Raw genomic sequence first — 20,304 nt, forward strand, 5'->3', positions numbered from 1 at the left:
GGCGGCGGCGGCTGCCGCACCACGGGGAAGCAGGGACCACGCATCCACGGCGCCTGCAACCTGAGCAGAGGAGGCGGAAGGGAGGGGAGGGAAAGAGGAGAGGGAAAGGGAGGAGGAGGCCGGCGGCCGGCCGGCCATGAGCCGGCGGCTGGAAGCAGAGGTATTGCTAAACCTAAACCTAAGCTAGTGATACCATGATGGAGAGAATAATTGCTCTATTCCTCCAACCCTAGAAGGGTGAGTATATATAATAGCTACACATGGGCCTCTAGATGGGCCTCTATACAGATGGACTCAATATACTCCAACACTAATTATAATTTTACCCCTACTTTTTCACTTTTTATTTTTTACCTTGACTGTTTGTAAACGAAGCCTTATTTTACCCCTACTTCGTCAATAGCATGTAATAGTGTCAAAAAAGATAATTTTGCCCTTGGAAATGTACCCTTATTTTTTAGAACTTTTTATGAATATATTCTTATTTGCCATTATATTTCAGCAGCATTTCAATAGGAATCTGAACAAGAACTTGACAAAATTTGGACAGCATCATGACACACCACATGCATATATATATATATATATATATATATATATATATATATATATATATATATATATATATATATATATATATATATATATATATATATATGCATGTGGTTATAGATGTCAGGCAAAGTTTTAGCCCGCATCCATAATTTTAGTCCCCATTAGGCAAACTGAAGAAGGACCGAACCCTAACAACAATATATGCATTTATCTAAATCCCGAAGTTAATCCGTCCCACAATTGGCCAATACACAGTCAGAGGTCGAAATTGTGTACCTGGGCACCAACTCCACAGCTCTAGACTCGCTCCATGGCGATGTGGCTGTTTGCTTGGCTCTAGTTCGATGTGGCTCGCCTCCGCACCCCTGCCACCACACGCCGCCCGAGCCCTGCCTCCACATTGCACGGCCCTGGCGTGCGCTCTAGCTAGAGCGTCGGCCACATGCCGCTCGAGCCCTACCTCCGCACCGCGCGGCCGTAGTGCGTGCAGGCTGTAACTGTCCCACCACCGCCGCACCGCCGCCAGCCGCCACACACCGCCCCTACTCTCAGGAGTCACCTTCTAGGGTTCGCACGGGATGGGAAGAGAATGTTGGGGAGCGAAGCATGGGAAGAACCACACCGGTTGAAGGGATAAGGGGTATTTTTTTATCTTTTCGCTATATTACAAAGGGTTTTCTTGTTTCTTAAATTTCTTAAATCCTTGATGCAGCTAACGGAGTCAATACTAGGGGTAAATGGAAACTTCACAGTGAAATAGTAGGTATAAAAATGCAAAATGAGAGAAAGTATAAGTAAAATCACAAATGGGGTTCAAAATAAGGGCAAGAACACAATAACCCCACATTAAAAAGGATTGACTTAGGACGAACTAGAAGTGCTTATAGTATCCGCGAACAGAGGGATTAGACAATATCCATTGCAACTATATAACTGTGAAGTAACTGTAAACTCCAATTTATGATGGGGAGATATTCACACATAGAAGCAGACACGCAAATTAATATATTTTCATTTTTTTCATTTTCAAAATAGCATTTTACATTTGGAAAAAGTACTGCATACATGCTTTCTTTTCTTGGTAGATCAATCCCAGAAAAGAATGTGAGAGCCTACCTACATATAAATGTACAAAAACGAGGAAGCAAAAATGTACAATAGTTGCATAAGCCTGAAACTGCTTCTAATTTTTCTACATGCTACAATAATTTAATGCACAAGGATTCATGGAAATGATTGACAATTTGTACATTCCTATATAACGCTTGCTGATTTATATTTACAACTTTCAAAGACTAAACTTTTTTACATAGATCTTGCCAAGGAAAAAGATATCTAGAAAAGAATGGCCAGATAAACCCGACTACCCAAAAAAGAATGAACAAAACTGTAACAAATCAAAATCTATAAACATTGCAAAAAATAGAGTTATTCCCTGAATACTTCCCTGCCGTTAGAGGTTCTGCATGTTCTCACAATTCCGTCAAGGGAACCTGGTCGCTGTCTTGACCACTATCAGCCCCCTGCTTGTTGGAGATGATTTCTGGAGGTGACCATTGATCTGGGACAACAAGGAAGTAAGCAGACATGGCTTTCCTGAACCGCTTTTTGTATTGCTTTGGTGAAATTACTGTTGGTGACACATTCTTTGGTCCGCCTAATATACCAGAAGCTTTCACCCATGTCTCTAGGTGTTTGTCCCACGTATATTGCCTCATGAAATCTATAATTCCCATTACAAGTTCATGCCTTTTCTCATCGACACCGACAAGTAATGAGTAATCCATTACATCGATGGACTGCAGAAAAATTGCCAATATTTATGCCAAAAGTTGCACGGGATCAAAAGGGTACATATTAACTCTGGCAGAAATCCTATCATATAACAACATGCGTAGTATTGAAAGTAATAGTTTTCTAAATGAAGAGTTTTAACAAGCACTATAGCCTTTGGATATATCATTTATGATGTCCATCTTTTCCTATCATGGCTATAGATTTATCATATACACATTATGTGATGGAAGTTGAGTATGTCCAGAAGAACACCAATAGGTTGAGTTTGTCTATTCCTATATCTGTTCTGACATGACACCCAAGTACGTATCAGACATAAAATGATTCCCCAAAATGTTTGGTTCTCTTATTACATAAACATAGCTTCCTTTTCCAACCATATTATATGGCACCGATAAGATACTGACAATTATGCATGTTATCAGTAGGGAGTGAACCTCGTGTTGCACAGCATGTACTGGTTATATGGTGTACATTCCAGATACGGGAATGGTATGCTCTACAACAAAAGAACTGGTAGGCAAGAATCCAAGGGTGCCACCTATTATATATATAATATACTTTATAAAAGTTTGCTTGGCCATATAGTATATATATAATATACTTTATAAAAGTTTGTTTGGCTACGGGTAATACCTAGAAGTTCTAGAGTTTATGGTATTTGTATTTGTACATTAGAAAAGAACACAGTTTGTTTCTTTTCACACAAGACAAGTGTTACTTGTGTTCCAACTACACAGTTATGCAGGGGAAACAATCCGTTACATTTTGTTCAATAAAGACGAAGTAGCTTCTCAAGGTGATAATTTTTTTCAATAGAACAGACACATGGATAGATTATTATCAACAAATTGAAAGGAATAAAACAAGGCTGAGATGTAAGCATACGATTTCTACTCACAGCAAGAAAGGAAGTGTCATTCCAAACAGCTCTCTCTAGCAGCCGCTTTGCTTTGTTTCCAACAAAAATAGGGGATGTAGGCATCGCTTCAATTAAGTTCTGATCAAGAAGCACTTTGTCACTACCATTTGAGTCTGGGTTATATCTTGATCTTGTAGAACCCTTCAAATCATACAATGTTGTCACATTACGCTCAAACAAAAGATTTTCCATCACTAGAACATCCATCCTCATCTCCTTACCACCTTTCAGGCTCTTAACCTATTCAGAGGAATATAGTTTTGCATAAGTGACCAAACAAAAAATAACGCTGAAGATGAAAATACAAAATCGGCATCACAAAGATCAGAATCAAGATGGCATTGCTACCAAGATTTATATGGATGCAAAACTGGAATCATGTTCTGATCTTTATTATTATTGCAAGGCCATGAATGTTGGGTACTCGTGGAATAGTTTGGATGCAACTGTCTGTCATTTCTAGGCTGCTGTTCACTAAATGGATAGTTTGGATGGAAATTAAAGTCCAGCTAAGACTGTGAAATAAGATTTAATAAAATATGTACAGTGCTGAAGGTTTGGGTAACATAAACAAAATCCACTCTTAAGAGCAGCTCATAAGGATATTGTCCTTGTTTTTCCTGCTGCAGTCTGATGCGAGTGCTTGGGTGCAATCTGATGGTATCAACTGAATAGAACAAAAGCATAGATATCTAGTTGCCCCATCTTCTGTGAAATATATGCCATTTTTAGTTTGCATGGACTCCAAGATGTAGCTTTGATAACTACCTTTTGTAATAAAATAGGTCATAGAAAGTTACCTGATAGATACCTAGAATTTTTGCAATGCAAGTAGGACTGCCAGTGCAAATCGACTCAGATACATACTGGAAGTAGTCTGGAGCAAATTTCATGAAAGATTCTAATTCAGTTTTGGTAACCTGCTTAATTATGAAACGGTCATCCATTGATTTTGCAAAGAAAACATTGCTCTTGCCTCCTTGAGCACCCCATTTCTTGCAACGACTAAGTGACTTGATAAAATCACGCTCTGATGGACAACACATTCTCCTCAGAGCATCGAATTGTTTTGCATAGTAACAAATAACGGTGTACTTGACCTGTCCTAGAGGACCTTCATCCCCAAAATTCACTTTTATGTGACTTACTTTTCTAGGTACAAGAGGATCTGAAGCAAGTGGGTTCTTGCTTCCTGACATGGAGACAATATTGTCCTCTGTCGCGACAACACTTCTTAGAAGTTCAGAAGTACAGTCATCTAATTCAGTTAATGAGGTACTTCTTGAGTCACATAGTGGGAGTGAAGTGTCTATCGTATCTCGTTCCAACTCATCTGACATCTGAAGATGGTATTCTTGGGAGGCCAGAGCATAAGAGATAATGCTAGTAGGTTCATCATCATAAACTCCAACAACAATGTCACTGATTCCAATAGGAAAGATAAATTTGGGCCCAATTTGACGCTCAACTTCCCTTAAGAAAGAAACATATTCAGGAGTATATTCATTGAGTGCATCAAATCTGTTTGAACGATTCCATTGCTTATTGAGGGAACGGTAAAATAGTAAGAAAGGCATTCTTATCCAATTAGAATGGTCTGCTGCACTGTCCCCTAGCTTGTTCAGCAATATTGAGGAGCATGAAGGTGTAGTATCACCCATATGTTCTTCTGAATCCTCTGAGGATGCTGTAGAATCTAGCATGGTTACCTTGCTAGAAGAAACAGGATCATCTTTACCGGTCCATTTAGTTTCAAGTGCATTAGTCACATCCAATACACTAGGAAACTGACCTTCTGAAAGGGTGCGCCGAGCAACAAGATCTGGCTCCAAGGGTATCGACTCGCCACTTACACTGACACTACTGTACAGAGGAGTTTTAATGTCTCTTTGAAGCAAATCCAGTTCACTTGTAGTCATTTGCTGATCATGATTGGAATTGGGAGTACTCACATCAAGTCCATTGCAATTCCCTCCATAATTGCTGTCCTGTAGACACTCAACATATTTAGCATCTTTGCTGGTATGCTTATTCCCACTAACTTCACTTTGAACCTTTGTTAGTGCATTTTGCTCAGCAACACTATCTACAGAACGGATCTTCTCCTTGTCTCCTTGCTTGAAGTTAAATAACTCATGACAACACCTATCTGATCTTGCAGCAAACACTATCCTTCTATCCCACAAGTATGAATGGAAGAGTAACTGCCTTCGCAGCCGATTGATCTCAAGTATGTCTGGTTGGCCTTTCTGTATATCCTTTCTCAAAACTTTATTCAGGCATCCCTAATTAGTAAAAATGGAGATAAATCATGTAAGTATGTAACATTAACAATGTATACATCCAGGAGTAGAGGCTTGGAACGACAATGTTTCTGCATCTGCTGTGGGTACAATTAATTAGGGCACATCTTCAAATGTAAACAACCATGCAAACTACACAGTACTACGTCCAAAAATTTTCTAGTTAGGTTAGCACCTCAATACACCACAGCTTATATGAAGATACATATAGTTAAAATTAATCAATCAGATGAATAGATCCAAATGTCTATTACCTTGACATGCAATATTTACATTTGTTCTACACCAAAACATCATGAGTCTGACAGCATTACAAGGTTGAGGTGTTCACCTATCAGTGACACTATTTGCAGATGAAGTTCATGAACAAGGTGACTCCCTAGTGGTGTGTATTTTGCACAGCTTGATGTAACAAGGTTATCCATTTAATAATTATCAATCACCATGCAAAGAAAAAGAACAATATGGAAAGGCACTGCACCTCAAATTCTGACTTTTCCTTTCGAAGCATGCTTTCAAGCTCAGCAATATATGTGCTAGGTTCTATGTTATGAGAACCGCCTTGAACTTTTTTGCCAGATATCAAGTGTAAAGCATGTAATACTTCATCAAACAGATGTTTTGCTCGCTCAATAACCTAACAAAATTGGATGAAAATGTTAACCATTTAGCCAAACGGCTAAGCAACTTTCCATGGAAATCTGAACACTTGTATCGTGATATTCAAATTTGTGCAAAGATGGACACAGCTGCAAATTTTATGCAAACAAAATCTATTGACTGCTTATACAATGTACCTCATTTGCTTCTTTTTGTATCCAATCCAAGGGCTGGTGACCAAAATCAAGTTTATGAGGTGGCAAATAAACAGAATGAACACTAATAGGAGCATATCGGAAGCAAGCAACCATTTTGCCAAACCTGTTTGCAGAAAACAACAACAAAAAAATCAGAAACTAAGACTTTTTTGAAGCAAGGTCTGTGATCATTTCTTGAAGTAAACAGAATGAACTCATGATTACTTTAGTTTTATGTAAGGTCTGTGATCATTCTTTGAAGGTGACTAAGAGAAACAACATGGACTTGATCTAGAGCACATGGGCACACATGCACGCTTAACATATATCATTGATTGAAAGCAAGGATATAGCATGGGAAATCAGTAAATTGATTATGTGGTACAAGGTGTACACTTATTTAGGAAAGTATGTCCTAGGGTTTGGTTTATAGAAACAGAACCAATAGACGGAGATCCTTGCCTATAGGATAGGAAATCATCTACATAATACCCATGGCATGCTCAGCCAGAAGGCTCAGTGCAGCAGGCCAACGCAACCCAAAGGTCCAGCTGATCAGGGACTCAAATATCCTTCTGATTGTGTGCATGGGATGTTTATTAACCCATGTACTTTTTAAAAAAAAATCAAAAGCACACATCTACATAACCAACTAATGTCGAGGATATGAGATGCATGGATACTCATGTGTACTTTTGCCTTCTCAAGTGTATAAGTACATGAAAATCGTAATACTGCTCACCCATAGAACCGGAGGCAGTCCCTGTGGAGAGAATGACCGCAGCTGGCCACCCTACTTGCAGCTGCATGGTTGGAAAAGCTAAGTTCCAAAAATTTACCAAGTGACAGACCCCAAGCAGCATCAGACATGACAATCCTCTGAGTTGCTGGAGGAAATCCATTACTCCAAGGGCACTTCAGACATCTGTGCCACATCCAAATCTTCCCATCCCTTTCACCTGACAAAACGACTTCCGTAAGTTTTCTAACTGATATCGTTAGACTTCCCTGGCGATGAGTATAACAGTGGACATGGGCTTCAGGTGGCTTATCACAGGAACGACACTGGTAGCCCTGCAAAGGTATTGTAAACATATGAGGATGGGAAAGAATGTAAAAGGCTTTTGAGATCTGGATTGAAAAGGGAAGGGGGACCTGATCAAACAAGTAGTCCCGCAAAAACCTTCCAAGAGGCTTGTCAAAATTACCATAATACTTGATGCGTAACAGCTGGGAACGCTCACAGATAGTCCCTTTCCATACACATCGTGTGGACAATGAGACTAAGATACTCTGATGGTCAGAAGCCACAACTTCATCCTTGTTTGATGTGCTATCATCTCCTTGGCTGGTCTCTTGATTTTGTGCAGTGGCTGTAGACACTTGTTGGACTACCAGAGCATTGTTATTGGTGATGGTTCTCACATCAGCCAAAGCATATGAACCTTCTAATGACTCCTTGATATTAGAACTAGTGACATTAGAGCTACTTTCAACTGTGTTGTGGCGATAGCAACTTAATGTGCTCGCTGAATCCACCATTATTGTCTTACCATGTGATCTTGTTGAACCATCATGATAATCACCAAAATGCATACCTTTCTTTTCCACAGTAGAATATCTATGACTGTGGTTTGTGGGTGCACCAGATGTAGATGAAGAAGATATGGAAGCAGAAGCTGAAGTTGCAGTGGCTTTAACTAATTCATTTACATCACCATTCCAGTGGTTGAAATTTCTGCTGTTACCACACAACGGTCCATAAGAATGGGAGTAGGTATTTTGAGAAGTAAGGCATTCACTTGATACTGGTGCTTCAACTGTAGCTCTTTCACCTGGGTCAGTTGACACAATGTAGTCTGTGCCAAAGTGATCAAAACTATCAGTTTGCTGGCTGTTAGAAACATTGATTGTGAAGCCTGGCACTGCTGAAATGGAATTGTCTGCAGTAGATCGTTTGTCTGGCAAGGCTACAGTTAATGGGGATTTCAATGGAAGTTCTGTTAGGGTAGCACCTTCATCTGCAAGGAAAGATGTTTCCAACGCCAGGTGATACGCTGCGAAAATTCCATACTGGACCACATGCTTAATTTTTTTTAGCTCATCCATGCTACCACCCTTCAGCAGAACCTACAGATCATATAGGCCACGATAATAAGATATGGATTAGTATAGGGCATATAAATTTGACTGTTTGATGCAGATAAACTGGAGGGTAACAGGAAATGTAGAATAATTTTAACTTGCTAAAAGAAGGGGGTACTGGAACTTTCAACAGCCAAACTTCATTCACTCAAAAATTTCTTTCGGTTTAAAAGGCTATGAGAAGAATCAAGGGAGAAGAGTGTTGTTAAGTGCACCTAACGTAGCATTATTTTTTGTCCATCTATCTCAAATCCCAAAAGAAAAGGAGCAAAATGGTGCACACTTACAGTGCAACCCAACGGTTTTGGGCATCCTTCAAAGAACATCATGGTCTTCACCATTTTCTTTGCCATATTACTCAAGTTAAGAGAATGTTCGTCATATTTATCTACATGAAATAATTCACAGTAACCAAGCTTCTGAGATGGTAGGAGATCAATAGAAGGAACTATCTGAGCACCTGTGCAACGAGAAATACGCTGCAAGAGGGGCTGCTTGATATTTAGAACCAATGATATGTTCTTTTCTAGAAGCAAATCTTGAGCATAACGAGAAACTGAATTCTCAACCAAAAGCAAGTTAGGTTTTTGAGCTACAATCTTCGCAACTGCCATTTTAAGGTGATCTGTTTCCTGCATACCAGTGAAAACACATATATCACATCCATGGATATTTAATATTGCATACTTGAAGAAGTCTACAAACCTGCTGGAGCAATGTATCAATACTTGACAGCTGATTTGTTACTCGGTGGTACTCCAGAGCTCCTGCAAGTAATAGGAGACGAGGCTTTTCTATTCTAGCTGTCATGCGCCTATGTGCAACATTCTTCTTACAGGCTACTCCTTTTACAACAATACTAAAAGAAGTAGGGGATAGTGTTAGATAATAATACATAAAAGGGTTTTAAGGCTCAATGAAGTATGAAAGAAACAAGAAAGACATCTTATCCATTGAACAATTAGCAACAAGTAAACTCAACACAACATTAAGTTCGTTGATAGTTTTTAACAGAATGTGTATTAGTTGGGTGTAAACACCCGGCGACCAGAATGTACTCCAAAAGCAGTCCATAGGGACTAAAATATTCCAATCAACCTACCTCAACCATTGTGGGGGTGGTCCATAGCAAAAGGTACCCTGTCCATAAGAAATAAAATATCAATTTATCTCACTCCCTCCCATTTCTCTCCCTCTCTCTTCTTCCTCCTCTCTCTCCATGTCACCTCATTACTACTTATTTTCGCACTGAACATTGTTGACTTTGCAATAGTTATAGCCTACTGTGAATAGGGCCCACCGCTAAGGACTACTTGGTCCCAAATACATTGGGGTTCCAGAGTGGAGATAGCATTTAAGAGCTTCATGCAGGGCCAGGTACAGATTAGGTGATTAGGTTATAGGTGGAGATTAGCAGGCATACAGCAGCCTAGCCCAGCACATTCCTCTTGTGGCCAAAGAACATTTTTTACCCACACTGTGCCAGATAAAATTTTATCAAAGCAAGCTTGGGAAAACAATTAAGATGGTGGCCAGTGGTCTCATGGGTCTGATGCATTCAGAAGCAACCAGGTATACATTCTGGAATAAACTATACTACACAATTGTCCATTTCAGTATTTCACAAGTGCTAGAATATGTGCAATGAAACAGATTACGATTACACTGGCATAAAATATTTTGCACTTTCAATTAATGGACATTTGCAATTGATGAGTATGTACATGCCATAGGGATATCATGTCACAATACTCAATGAAACGTATCTTCCTTCATATGATATTTGTCTAGTTGAATACATTGTTTCGTAAGCATCATCCATCTCTTTATTGAAGTTATTATTTAATATGCTACGATTTGATTCAGTTGCAGTTTAGCAATGATTTGTCTGTTAAATCAGAGCTGGACAAGCTCCATTTCTGGGTCTGGTATTGTCTTTTTGATGTAAAAGTGTGCATCGCAATAGGCTTACGCTAGCTGAACATCGCGTGAACAGTAAAAAAAGTAGTTCACCTTTCACTGCGGTGCCCACATGCTAAACACTTAACCTTGACATATCCGCCAGGATCCATGCCCCCACCTTGGCTTGTGTCTGGCTTGAGGAAGTTGGCAGCTTCCCATGATACAGAAGTAACAATCTCTAACCAGCCCATGTCATCACCTTCATGTAAGGAAATATTCTCCACCTCCAACAGCTGAGAAATCAGAGCCCTGAAATGTCCATCAATGACATTCTTCATTACTTTCTTATGTTCTTCACCAGACCGATCTCTGCTTCGGAATTCTCCACTGCCGAAGCTACTTGATGATCGAATCCGACACTGTTCACCATCAGCTATGCACTCATCATCGTCGTCGTCGTCAAACAAGTCACCTCCTATATCATCATCTTCATCTTCTGGTTCAGGAGGAAGCCAGAAAAATTCATCCTTTTCAAAGTCCACTGGATTTGTATCATTACTTTCCAGAGCATAAATGGACGAAGCAGCCCCGCATTCAGAATTATTATCAGGTTCTTGTTCATTCTCCAGTTTGGCAACAGGCATTGTGCTGGGAAACCCTTGATCAACCACATGAGGCGATACTTCTTTAGAGATCATAGATTCTTCTACTATCTGCGACATTGTTGAATTGTAGGATGTATCAAATTCATCTGGGCCATAATATTGTCCATTCTGGTGTTGATCAGAGCAGTAAGAAGGATATTCTTCATCTTCATCATCGCTCCTGATTTAGAATGTCATGTTAGGGGAGCATTTTAAAATTGTTAGCTAGTCAAATGCAACACATGTGATGAAATAAGGTAAAATCGATGCATCAGTCTAACACTACACTGGATAATAACAATGCTATTTGTTAACTAAATGAAGAGAAGTCAGAAGCAGAGTGTGGTATATTATACTTTAACAGGGTGACAATAAAGTCCATGCTAGGTTTCAAACTGAATACCTGTTTGTGTAGAAGTCAAACTGAACAGAAGATGAGTCATCTTTGTTTGAAACAGTGGACCTGATTTTCTCAGGCACATGAGTGTCTTGTGTATTATGTGAGGTCTTGTCATGGAAGCACTTCAGATTACTACTGCTGGCAACACAACCCACATGCTGATAATTTCCAGTAGAGTAAGATCCACCTGGTGTGGTAACACTATTGACGGTAATAGTTGACTTGGTACTGAACAAACTCGCCTCAGATAGGGAAGGGCTGAGCACAGGCATAACCTGTTTGAGGGAAGCGACTCTTTCTTGCTCCCATTGCTTGAAGCAGAAGGTGCAGACACGTATCCTGTCCCCCTCATCGACATGTCTGTCAGGCCCACTTGAAACTGGTATCGAGTTCACAGTACACTTACCACAGAAAATTCGCCCACATAGACGACAATGATGTCTACGGTTGAATATGGTGAACTGAGTGTCACATTCATAGCAGACTCGACAACTATGGTCGGGCATCCAGAAGTCCCTGGAGAAATTGTCTGGGTTGGAGCGACGTGGTAGCCATGATGTCAAAAGCTTGACTACATCAGAAAATGTTTTCTTTTGGTCCCCCATTGGTGGTTGCAATGGTACCACCTCAAAGAAACCCTCATATTTGCATCCTCATCTGCTGCAACAGAAATCTAGCAAGGCAAGAACGCACTGATTAGAACAAATATGCTAAAAATCAACATCAACAAAGCCTTTTAATCCCAAGCAAGTTGGGGTAGGCTAACAAATATGCTAAAAATATTCTGCAAAATTCAATGTGCAATGCACAAATATACAATATTCCCTGCACTGAACCCCCATACGGCCATACCTAAAAAAAAGGATAATCGTGCTCTGTTTGCAGCATGATGCTCCTCAATGAACAGCACAAGAGCTTGACAGTATACTAGACTTACAAACACGAAAGCGTGACACATTTACACACTGCCCCATCTAACATGACAATGACCTACATTGTAACAAAATCGGATAAAGTGGCCATATCTTTCACTAAGTTCAAAAGCACAGAAGGAATCAATGATATGGTTCCTAAACAACAAAGGAATAAACCTATTGAGCCCCTATGAAAACACACAAATTTTATAACTCAATCAGTTGACAAGGTCAAAAGAAATTAATACTAGACTATAAATGGCAAGCCACTCAGTATGCATCTTCTCACAATCAAATAAAAGATTGGTACCTCAAATTCCGGAAGATCCTCAAGTTGATTGCGAGAAAATCGAGTAAGTGGCTTGCCATTTGTAGCTTGCAAATATTTTCATTTTATTATGTCAGATTATTGGGTTATGAAGTTTGTGAGTTTTGGTTGGGGCTCAATAAGTTGGTTATTTGTTATTTTAGGAACCATATCATTGATGCCTGACCACTTGATCCCATTTTGGTAGAATGTAGATCATTGTAATGTTTGATGGAAGAGTGTACAAATGAGCCACATAAAGATTAGACGTTGTGTATTTTCCCTTCATGAGGTATGGACTGCGATGAAAATAACTTTGACCATGAAAATGAGATGCTCAATTGGACAAATCAGGATGCACTACTTAGTGAATAAAGCATAAGCGCCCTTTTTGGAATGATGGTATACGCTATTGCTGCCCTACTATTAATGAAGCGTAGTTTTATCTATAAGAAACATTGATTTAAATGTGAAAATCACCAAATTAGCATTTTGGCCAAATGACAAAAACTAGAGCTTACCTAAATAGACTTTGATATGTTGTTACCATGGCTAACACCAGTGCTATTGAAGGTTTCTTAAACTAAATAATGGTACCCAATCGGTGCATAAATATTTCATGCTCAATGGATTGTGATTTACCCTTGACGACTACTAAAAGGATTTGATTTTGATTTAAAGATGCATCTTTCACCCCCTCCATTGAATATACAGGCACCACTTATTCAATTTAGACATATCCTGTTGTATCCAAGAGCCAAGACATGAAGGTCTGTTGTATCCTGTTGCCTATAATATTATGTAGTTATAGTTGCTGAAAGAATTAGCTAACCACATTATTTGGACAAAATAGAACAGCTTGCTGATTTCTACAACTCCTCAACTATAAATCAATTGAGCTGACATTGAAGTAGTTCAACTGCATCTGCATTTACCTGTGATGGAGCTTGTTAGGTCTTTGAATGGAGTGTGGTCCCCAGAGAATTTTGAAGACACCATCTACAAAAGTGAAAGATAGCAGATAAATTAATCACCAGACAGTTGTTGGACAAAAGAACAAGCACTAGAGTTATATCGTAAATCTGAACTGGCACAAATATTTCCTTCCACACTAGTGTAGATTCTTCCATGAAAGATGTTTCAGGGGGCAAAAATCAGATTCTTAGCTTTCTAAGAACTAACATAATGGTTACGGTTGACTCTGGCTGTCAATTTGGTTGATGGATTTATTTACCTTTCTGAGAACTAATGGTTCCTTGATGGTTGGTTCCACCTGTTTATTTAGCTGCTATCTTTGTCTCATCAGTGCTGTATGTCAATTGTACCAGCGAGAAAGACCTGGGTACAAAAGGAATTACGATTACAGGTGCAAACATGGCCACTTCTTTGAACACACCGGAGTGGAAGGTCCGAAACATTGTTTGATTCTATAAAATGCTTAGGACCCTGGAGTGTGAAAACAATATTGCACGGCAATCATGTATTGTTAATGCAGTGAGTGTAGGAGAGCGTTCTGAATCGAAACTAATATGTGGCTGACTTCGGCATGTATACTGGAAGTCTGGAAGTAACAACGATTTCACAGGTACTAAAATTGGCATGTTTACTCAATACTGCTACATTATTCATGGTGTACTTCAAAGGACGACAATATCACCACATTGTAAGGTCTAGAGAATTAGCTACTGTATTTTGCCTGGAGTACTTCACAAGGCAATCAGGTCCATGTGCAGAAGACAAACCAGCAACAATTACTAACCTTATGGAATGTTGCGGTCCTTCATAAAAGTTAGACAGAAAATCTTCACCACATGTCACAATGAAACAGTTGTCTTGGTTTAAAGCCACTGCTCAGAACTCTCTTTGAGTGCCTGTCAAACTCACAAACTATGCTGCGAGAGTTACATCTATATACTTCAGAGAAGTTCAAGAAATGTGCTGCCAGAGTCACACCTGTATAATTCAAAGAAGTTCAATGTTTGGAGATATCAAAGTGACACACGGCAAAATCATTATGGTCCATGCCTGTTCCAATGAGGATGAGTTTTGCTACAAATAAGTATATTGTTGAGACAAACTCCAACCGAGCCATTATCCAAACAAACAACAGTGTCCTAACCTAATGCTACGTGACAGTGATACATTGGTACTTCTGGTCTGAGGGTTAAGTATACGAGATAAGACAAAGGAAGTATGGAATAGTCAAGGACTTTAACCTGATTGGCTCCTTTTTCAGTTCCAGTTTTCAATAAAAAGGGTTTGATCATGAATAATCCACAAAAATCATCCAGATTTCGACAAATATCTGATCCAATTCACAAAAATCCCGAACAATCCATTATCGCCAAAAGAAATACTGGGGGAAAAGGCTATTCCATTATCCTCATTGTAAGGCAAAATTCCTAGAACCCATGCACGACCTCACATTGCTGGATCACCAGACAACGGCCAATCACAAGCCGAATCCTCAAACGGTAGCAATGTGTGCTCTCCTCCGAATCCCGATCGAAGCCACCCCACAGAAAGGTGGGCACAATTGGATTTCTCCCACGGTCCCACCCCAAATGACCAAATCCTTGAGACGGGATCGAGATGGAAGGATGCGAAGAGCATGCACGGTTTCTACTGAGGCCACATTGGAACAACAATCGATCTGTTAAAGCAAACAAGCTTACCTAGGGAAAGGTGAGATGGGCCAATGCTGGATCGATCAGACGCGATGAAGCCAGCCACCGCGGCCCCGCCGGCGTGGATAAAGGAGGCACGATGGGTAGGGGCCGAGGACGGCGAGGCCACGGTGATGCCGGCGCGGCGCGGCGCGGCTGTTACTGCAGGCGGCGAGTGCGAGGCCGTCGGCGCAGGAATAAATAGCTCCAAACGGAGGGGTCGCCGCTCGTGGGAGGGGATCGGCGGCCCTCGGCGGCGGTGGCAGGACTCGAGAAGCAAGGAAACGGAAGGGGCCGATGGCGGAATTTTTTTTTTCCCCCTCCGGAGCGCGGGGGCCGATGACGGGGTATTGGTCGGACAGAAGGAAGGGAGCGACGGACCACGAGAAGTACCCAAAAATAGGTCCAAAACGCATACACACACTTCTCTACAACAAATTATTTAATAAAACTTCTCTACAAAAATCTTGTACTCGACTGACAGGTAATAGGTTACAATAAAAAACTATTATAAGATACGTATATTATATAATATAATATTTTCTAAAAAACACATTTTTAGTATTATACTATGTTAAAGAGTACATTTATATGGTTTCGTCCCTAGTGCACGGATATATTTGGTAGTCATAATTAAATTAGCAAAAGTTATTGTGCATTGCTATAGGCAAGGACCATATGCCACATTGCATAAGATGATTTGAAAATTCTAATGCATTATAAACTATTTATGCTATTATTAGACAACTAAAGAGTAACGATTATTTTCTCACCACTAGGATCGCGGGGGCACATAAATCTCTAAAAAAAAGCTTAAGGCTTCAATGTAAATTGAAACTTAGTTTTAGAGGCTAATATGGTAGATTTCTGAAAAACAAAAGTTAGGATTGTGGGTTGACCCATGTAAAGGTTAAGGAGTTCTTTATAAAACCTAGCGTGGCATGTGGTAGGGTTTTGGTAGGTTCGAGATAGTGACATCCATGGTAATGATCTAAAGCACATGGGACTCAAATACTCAATGGATGGTGACGCTGTGGGGCTTGAGGTCGTCCAAGACTACATTACTTTACTTACTTAGTTACTTTTTTTTTAATCTGGTTCAATAGTAGCGTTGATCTACTGCATGTAAGTTTGTGTGGACAGATTTTCTATTGGCAAGGGGATGAAGCTAGAACTCTTTCCATTATTTAAAAAAACATTGCGGTCATTGTTGTTGGCAGGTGATCGATAAATCTCGTTTTGCCATCAACATGTTTGGAAGACCTCGACCAAATAAGTATTCGCTGACAAAGAATTCAATTAATAACATGTCGTTTTGATTATTTGCAGCAACTAGATGAATTGGTGCTTTAGTTTGTCTCCTTTTAGGAGACCCGCGATGACCAATTGACCATAGATGAATGAAGGATAAAATATCTATTTCTATTCATGTATGTAGCATTGATCCTCATTGTTCCTAGGGATGAAAACGAAAATGGTAATTTCCGATTTTCGAGAATCGTTTTCGAGATTTTATCGACTTTTAAGGTTAAACAAAAATGAAAACAATTATCGAAAAAATCAAAAACAAAAATGGTAAAATAATGTGAAAGTGAAAACGAAAATGATTTGAGCATCCTCCGATCGTTTTTGAGAATTATCATATTTTTTTAAGTATTCTACCGTATTTTACTGACAGAAATATCGTATTCACGTACAATGCCAGCTCCCTGGTATCTATATTTTTAGAATATCATATCTATATTTGTAGAGAGTCATGACTCATTTGTCCTAACCCTTGAATTACAACCTAGCAACCTGAATTTATAGTACTATGAATAATTTCTTGGATGATGGGATTATTGTCTATTTTATTAGTACTATGAAATGATATACATGTCATGGATGGATGGATATTTGGATTAACATCTTAACCATCAGTATTTGTGCACGAAATGTGTCAAGTCATATGGTTAGAGTTGTGCTCTATGATTTGACATATTTATCATTTTTTAAAATATCATTTCGGTAGGTTTCAATCATTATCGATGTTGTCTCAATCGTATATTTTCGTTTCCAAAATTACCATGATACCGATGCCGTTTTTATTTCCGATAATATCGTATCATTTTCGTTTTCGATGAAAAATTATGAAAGTGAAAGTGGTGAAACATTTTACCGATCGTTTCCGAAATAACTCCAAATACCAAATTGGATCGCACGGAAGTAGATACATACTTTGCCTAATTTGGAGTTGGAGAAAAAAAAACATGCGTATTGCGTAGCTCTGAAGATTTAATGCCACCACTAATAAAATGGTGGTGTCATGCTTATGGGAAGAGCCGCATCATTTTCGAACCTCCATCGTCGTAACTTTTTTCCCTTGTCGTTTTTGATGGATCAGGCCATCCCAAGTATGCTGCGATGCCTTGGGCTTGGCAAGACAGGCCCATGGTTGGCGAAGTCCATGGACCGGTTCCTGGGGCTTGGCATGGCAGGCCCATGGTTGCCCAGGTCCACGGACCGGTTCCTCGGACTGGGCGCCACCGGCGGGTGGCCGGCGAAGTCGACGGAGCGGTGGTGGTGCCTGGGGCTTGGCACCACCTGCGCGTGGCCCGTGAGCTCCATGGACCTGCTCCTCGGGCTGGGTGCGTGAACCACGAAATCCAGCGGGGGGTTCGGGGACACCCTGGTGTCCCCGCGCGGCCACTTCTTTGTGCTCCGCCGCCGCATGAGCACCTTGATGAGCTCGCCGACCTGGTCCCGAGGTGTTCCGTCGGAGCTCTGGTCGGCCGCCATCTCCGTCTTCTCGTGGTCGGCGGCGACCTTAGCGTGTGTCTCTTGCGGCACTTCTGCTGTGAGGGTGGTGCTCAAGGCGGTGGGCACGGCCGCCTCGACGTCCAGCGCGTTCTCCTCGTCGTCGTCCGCCTTCCTGAACTTGGCCGTCGTGGCCAGGTTGTCGACGGCGCTGACGACGCCCTCCGCCCTAGCGCAGATCTCCAGTAGGAGGGAGGCGGCGGTGAACAGGGGCAGCACCTCGATGAGCGGCGGCGCCGGTGCTCCCGCCGCATCAGTGCTCTCCTCGTGCTCTGTGTCCGAGAAGTCGTCATCTTCCAGTAGCGCGGCGAGACATCTCAGCTCGTCTCTCAACTCCCGCGCTGCCGTGTTCATGTCCCCCACGACGAGGGCGAGGCGGGCGGACCTCGTCATGGACGCAACGGAGCCGGAGGCCTCGCGGAGCACGGCGGCGCAATGCCGGCTCAGGGCGGCGCACGCTCCGGCGAGGTGCTTCTTGACGTGCGGCGGTGCCTGCGCCTCCGAGCCGACGGAGGCAGCGAGCGCGTCGACGCAGTAGGCGCAGTAGCGCATGGCGGCGCCGATCTTCTTGTACAGCGGGTACGGGTGGCGGAAGCCGAAGTTGCCGTGCGCGGGCTCCCACCTCGCCAGGTTGGCCAGCGAGTCCTCCGACGCCTTGGCGTTGAGCACGGCGCGGTACCCCTGCGACCTCTCCGAGAGCGCCCGCCGCGCAGGCCCGGCCTCCGAGAAGTAGTCCTCGACACAGCTCTCGACGGCGGCGGCGAGCTTGTCCATGTTGCGGGCGACCTGGTCGTGCAGCTCCTTCCCCGCCCAGACCGGGAAGATGAGCGCGCAGACGGCGAAGCAGATGGCGGCGCCGATAGCGATGGTCGTCAGGCGGTGGCGCGCCATGAAGGCCACCTCGTCGACGCGGTACCCGCCGACGGCGACGAGCGTGTAGGTGAGGATGAAGATGGTGACGCCGTAGTCGAATCGAGCCTTCATCGTCGGCATGAACCGCGAGTAGGTGGCCGCCGAGGCTGCATAGAACGTCGCATCGTTAGGCCGGCCGGTTGGTCAGGTGGAACTGATCGATGTGTCTTTGTGGTTGATCGACATGGATGACGACGAACGCACCAAAAAGAAACAGAGATCCACTGACGATGATGGGCTCCAAGTCCTTGCCGGACCTGTTGGCCATCCACTGCACGCCGAGGGCCAGCCCGCCTCCGGTCACCGTCGCCATGGCCCTGTTCATCCCTTTGTACAAACAACCGCCTGTGTATGGACAAATCAATCAATTTTAATTAGTGACGATTTTGTGTCATTTTGAAAACGATCGAGAAGAGATTAGTTTGAAGACGATGACGTGCTGTGCTTGTTACGTACCGACGGTGTACTCGAAGACGACGACGACGGTGAGGACGGCCCACATGGCGTTGTGGCCGGTGAAGGCGTAGAGCGGCTGCACGTAGTAGAACACGGAGCAGAGGGCGAGCGCGAGCGCCATCTTGAACCCGTGCGCCACCTTCCTCGGGTCGTCGGCGCCGATCCTCCACGCCGCCCTCGCGACGCCGGCCGCCCTGTCCCGCGCCGCGGCCGCCAGCGAGAGCACCCGCAGCCACGGCGCCACGACCAGTGCCGGCGCGCAGCACGCCCGCTGCCTGCCGGCGCCGCCCCTGGCGTTCTCGTGCTCGGCCGCGTCGCCCTGGTGCACCGCCACCCGCCACTCATCGCCGCCGCCATCGCCCGCGGCGGCGGTCTGGTTACCCGCTGCCCCTGCTGCCATGTTCAGTGTGCGTGTGTGAGATGCTCCTTCGCTGTGCTGGATCCGATGATGGTGTGGGCGTGTGGCCATGTGGGGTTTATATAACCGAGGAGCGGCCGCACGCGGCACGCTGGTTTCTGCCACCGGCTCCGCTTCAGCTTCAGGATCTGCCACCACCACCATCATGGTTTTTGATGTCACGTGGGGCGCAAAAACATTCAGGGGTGTTTTGGAACAGGGACTTAAAAAAATCCCAGAGATTTTTTAGTATTTAGAAGTATTAAATAAATGGTAATTATAAAACTAACTGTAGAACCCTGGGGCTAAACTGCAAGACGAATCTAAAGAGGTATCTTAATCCATGATTAGCGAATAGTTACTGTAGCATCACTGTAGTAAATTATGAATT

General features: G+C 42.5%; 2 protein-coding genes across 6 annotated transcripts; both read right to left on the reverse strand.

Moving 5' to 3' along the window:
- Positions 1 to 1,555: 1,555 nt before the first annotated feature.
- LOC120669995 (1-phosphatidylinositol-3-phosphate 5-kinase FAB1B-like) lies at positions 1,556 to 15,712 on the reverse strand. 5 transcript variants are annotated; one of them, XM_039949942.1, is made up of 16 exons: positions 15,362 to 15,694; positions 14,640 to 14,711; positions 14,446 to 14,573; positions 13,921 to 14,024; positions 13,622 to 13,685; positions 11,469 to 12,138; positions 10,533 to 11,246; positions 9,225 to 9,378; positions 8,807 to 9,151; positions 7,530 to 8,504; positions 7,117 to 7,448; positions 6,375 to 6,498; positions 6,059 to 6,214; positions 4,075 to 5,559; positions 3,254 to 3,514; positions 1,556 to 2,354 (listed from the first exon to the last, which is right to left on the reverse strand). In XM_039949942.1, exons 6-16 carry the CDS (start codon positions 12,068 to 12,070, stop codon positions 2,028 to 2,030), a joined length of 5,475 nt encoding a protein of 1,824 aa, XP_039805876.1. In that variant the 5' UTR covers positions 12,071 to 12,138; positions 13,622 to 13,685; positions 13,921 to 14,024; positions 14,446 to 14,573; positions 14,640 to 14,711; positions 15,362 to 15,694; the 3' UTR covers positions 1,556 to 2,027. The 5 variants fall into 5 exon arrangements, with proteins under 5 accessions (XP_039805876.1, XP_039805875.1, XP_039805878.1 ...); XM_039949941.1 differs by lacking the exon at positions 14,640 to 14,711 and having other exon boundaries at positions 14,446 to 14,639; positions 15,362 to 15,712; XM_039949944.1 differs by lacking the exon at positions 13,921 to 14,024.
- Positions 15,713 to 17,580: 1,868 nt separating this feature from the next.
- LOC120670602 (aluminum-activated malate transporter 10-like) lies at positions 17,581 to 19,947 on the reverse strand. The gene is made up of 3 exons (XM_039950745.1): positions 19,517 to 19,947; positions 19,265 to 19,405; positions 17,581 to 19,167 (listed from the first exon to the last, which is right to left on the reverse strand). Exons 1-3 carry the CDS (start codon positions 19,914 to 19,916, stop codon positions 17,732 to 17,734), a joined length of 1,977 nt encoding a protein of 658 aa, XP_039806679.1. The 5' UTR covers positions 19,917 to 19,947; the 3' UTR covers positions 17,581 to 17,731.
- Between the last annotated feature and the right edge of the window lie 357 nt (positions 19,948 to 20,304).

This window comes from Panicum virgatum, chromosome 4N (assembly GCF_016808335.1).
Source record: "Panicum virgatum strain AP13 chromosome 4N, P.virgatum_v5, whole genome shotgun sequence".
Taxonomy (NCBI): Eukaryota; Viridiplantae; Streptophyta; class Magnoliopsida; order Poales; family Poaceae; genus Panicum; species Panicum virgatum.

Excerpts from the sequence above, each read along its gene's own strand:
- LOC120670602 (XM_039950745.1), bottom strand. The coding sequence starts at position 19,916 with ATGGCAGCAGGGGCAGCGGGTAACCAGACCGCCGCCGCGGGCGATGGC. Across the intron at positions 19,406-19,516 it reads CGTCTTCGAGTACACCGTCG|GCGGTTGTTTGTACAAAGGG; the intron begins GTACGTAACAAG and ends GTCCATACACAG. Across the intron at positions 19,168-19,264 it reads TGGATCTCTGTTTCTTTTTG|CCTCGGCGGCCACCTACTCG; the intron begins GTGCGTTCGTCG and ends CGTTCTATGCAG.
- LOC120669995 (XM_039949941.1), bottom strand. The coding sequence starts at position 12,070 with ATGGGGGACCAAAAGAAAACATTTTCTGATGTAGTCAAGCTTTTGACA. Across the intron at positions 9,379-10,532 it reads TGTGGGCACCGCAGTGAAAG|TATTGTTGTAAAAGGAGTAG; the intron begins GTGAACTACTTT and ends TACTTCTTTTAG. Across the intron at positions 6,215-6,374 it reads TACAAAAAGAAGCAAATGAG|GTTATTGAGCGAGCAAAACA; the intron begins GTACATTGTATA and ends CAATTTTGTTAG.